Source organism: Fibroporia radiculosa (genome assembly GCF_000313525.1).
Source record: "Fibroporia radiculosa TFFH 294 genomic supercontigs, scaffold98477, whole genome shotgun sequence".
Taxonomy (NCBI): domain Eukaryota; kingdom Fungi; phylum Basidiomycota; class Agaricomycetes; order Polyporales; family Fibroporiaceae; genus Fibroporia; species Fibroporia radiculosa.
In genome coordinates this window covers 1-3,163 of record NW_012133159.1, presented here as the reverse complement: position 1 = coordinate 3,163, position 3,163 = coordinate 1, and the positions used below count along the sequence as shown (strand labels likewise).

At 52.9% G+C, this 3,163-nt stretch overlaps 1 protein-coding gene across 1 annotated transcript; it reads right to left on the bottom strand.

The window, feature by feature from the left end:
• Positions 1-1,233: 1,233 nt before the first annotated feature.
• FIBRA_09612 (uncharacterized protein) lies at positions 1,234-3,070 on the bottom strand (the record flags this gene model as incomplete). Its single annotated transcript, XM_012321895.1, has 5 exons — positions 1,234-1,788; positions 2,389-2,539; positions 2,617-2,640; positions 2,680-2,851; positions 2,905-3,070. 5 exons carry the CDS (start codon positions 3,068-3,070, stop codon positions 1,234-1,236), a joined length of 1,068 nt encoding a protein of 355 aa, XP_012177285.1.
• Positions 3,071-3,163: the final 93 nt, after the last annotated feature.

The following is a 3,163-nucleotide window of genomic DNA, read 5'->3' as shown; positions in this document are numbered from 1 at the left end:
GTATGAAACACTGAGTTGGATCAGTGATGTACATGAAACAAGTTTCACTGAGTTGTATCAGTAATGAGGATGAAACGTGATGGAGATGAAACGTGATGTAGGTAAAACATGATATAGGTGAAATGTGATAGATATGAAACACTGATGTAGGTGAAACACATCAAGTGATGGGATCAGTCATACAGGTACAGGGTCAATGACGAATAGTTAGGAAAAGAAAAGAAATCCCCCTCCAAGCTGTAACACATAATTGCCAAGCAGTTCACCATGCTGCCCAATGGTGGCCCTCTATTTGAGCTGCTCACCTGCTTCAAAATGAAGGCTGCTGACCCCTCGCTCATTGTTGAACACTGTGGCATCAAGTATTTGTGCATTGAAGCACTGCGTGACAAGCCTGAGCCTGGAGAGCCTGGAGAGCCTGGAGAGCCTACTGGACAGTCAAATGACTATGTCTCTGAGGCTGGCTCCGCTGACAGCGGCCACTAGGGGCCACAATCTTCATTGCCATGGGACGCACCATGTGTCAATGACCCAGAGCTATGTGAGCTTACACCGTCCCCACTTGCATTTTTTCGTAACAGTGTCTGGCTGATCACTTGAGGTTGCTTTCTCCTCACAACCTCTGAATTCGCGCACGGTGACCCTGTGCCTGCGTTTGTGTTGTCCACCGCTCGGGCAATGTCCTTTGTATTAGTATGATAGTACTACCTGACTACACGGCCCGTTCTCTCCCTACCAGTACCTCCCTAGCTACAAGTAATTGACTCGTCCTCCGCTCCCTGCCCCTCCCCCTCCTCCTTGCTGTATGTTAGACTTCATCCGCTAATGTTTCAACGTTTTTCTGTCCGCAATAAACAGCCGCGCGTTCCCCCCTGCGAGAGACTCGTCGTGTGCGTGAACCTCTCAGTGAGCTTGAGTACGATGGCCCACCTTAGTGACGGTTGAGTGAGCTCGAGCACGTGCACCTCCTACCTAAGAATTGGTCGGTTGGTCCTTAGGTCCAGAGAGGACCAATTTGGTCATCGTTTTTGTACCTCCCTTGCAACGGCGTACCAGCCTTACGTAGGCCTCTGTACTGGGCCGAGCGTCATGTGATTTACTTGCACCGTATCTTTGCCAATCTATCCTCCTCCTCCTCCTCCTCCTCGTAGGTCGCCTACCAGTCGTATTGTCGCCCGCGCAATCAATATCGGCAAGACTGAGAAGATGGTGAAGAGGGCACACCTAACAGCGCTACAAGGGCACCACCGCGCAAAGATCAAACACTTTGCGGACAATGCGTGCCGTCCGAGCCACCAGTGCACGCCTCCCGAGTACCGCCAGCAACCAGTCCGAGGACGAGAGGATGCAGCGCATATGCAATAGGACCGGGACCGCGCGGCACGCATCCAGGAAGAACGGATCCCGTAGCGCCACGAGCCGCGCATCAAGGCAGTCAACCAGCACATGTGCCTCGTCCTCGACGCTCCCGGTCTGCAGGCAAAAATGACACGCTCGCCGGTCGCGCGGCACAGGGGGAGAGACTTGCCGGAGCTGTTCCACCGCGAGGGGGTGGTCACCACAGAGGAGACGCGTCAGCGCACGGCGGTCGGCATGGTCGTCAACACGTAGGTGCTCGCGATATTCCAGGGCTGGGCACGCACTAACACCCCGTCCAGGGACGTACATCTTCCGATCCCGCAAGAGTGAGACTCTCACCGATGCCAGAATGTTGCCTCGCACCGCGCTTTCAACCGCCCCTCCTCGAGCCGCAAGCGCCGTCTCGACGGCGTCAACGGTCAGGGCAACCTAGAGGCCGAAAGCCACTGGTACTGCCAATGCGGCCAGGGCACGGCGAACGTCACTCAACCAGGACGGCTGGTCCGAAAGGGCTAGGGCCCGTGCTTTCGCCACGGCTGCGAAGGGGAAAGGAGGCCGCACTGCGAGAAGATAGCGCAGGTGGCGCAGCGTCAGGTGTAGGAGTTCTACAAAGACATCCGTGAGGGCGTCGCAGGGCAGCCCACCTAAGCTTCTATCTATAGGTCTGATAAGGTGGATAATCGTGCTGGATATCAATTGCGCAATGCATGATGCCATGAATCTGCGCCTTGCCACCGCCCATACAAACCAGATGAAGCTTCCCTGGTCATAGAACCGATTACAGTCTGCGAACGTATGTAACATCGCTGGGAAAGATGGCTTGTTGCCTCCTTCATTTGCAGCGTCGCTTGCTCGCTTCATCTTATCTTCAACTTTACATAGGATACATTGTCATTATATCATGAATGTCTGGGGCCTGTCGCCTGAGGTCTGCAGTCGTAGCAAAACCATACGTATACACTGTATTCATACAGAACGTCAATTTCAAGACGGCAGTCATGCCATCTGAGATGGCAATCTCTTGCGAACCAGTATCTCAGCTTTCCTGCTTGGCGCGCAGATGTGGCCTATCATGATAGGAGTGGGTATAACACCTTCCTGCTCCATCTTCACATCGTAGGTTGCCACAATGTGCGCCAGTATGGTCTTCATTTCGGACACTGCGAAGAACCGGCCTGGGCTATATGAAAACAATCCAGACATGACCTCGATCGTCAGCGCACGTGTGTTATATATACCATATAGTGAGAGTCGTACCATGCATGATGTCCGTGACCGAAGCTAAGAAAATTTAGATTGGTATTTACCAACTTTACGTACTCGTCCTGGTCCCGCATGTCGGAGAAGCGCCATGGATTGAATTCGACTGCGTTCGGATACACCGCATCATCTGTGTAAATTGCACCAGTAGGTGCCATGAGATAAGTGCCCGCAGGTATGAAGGTGCCGTCCGAGAAGGTATAATCCTTCACCGCCTTTCTAGACATGGTGCCTGTTCATGATCAAAGATGACGAAGTCATTGAATATGGATATACAATGCATACCAGTGGTCATCCCCGAGGCTCTCATCACCTCTCTGAGGAAGCTGTCAACCTTGTGCATCTCGTCTAGTGCGGCTTTAGTCCAGCCGTGTTCTCGAACCACCCTATCGACCTCATCTCGGAGGTGACCCATATATTGAGGATATGCCGCGAGGTAGAAAAGGGCCATTGTAAGGGTCTGAACGGGAGCCAGAGTCAATACGCGCAAGACGAAGGCTGCGAAGGACTTACTAATGAGGTCGTATGAAGAGATGCGAGATTC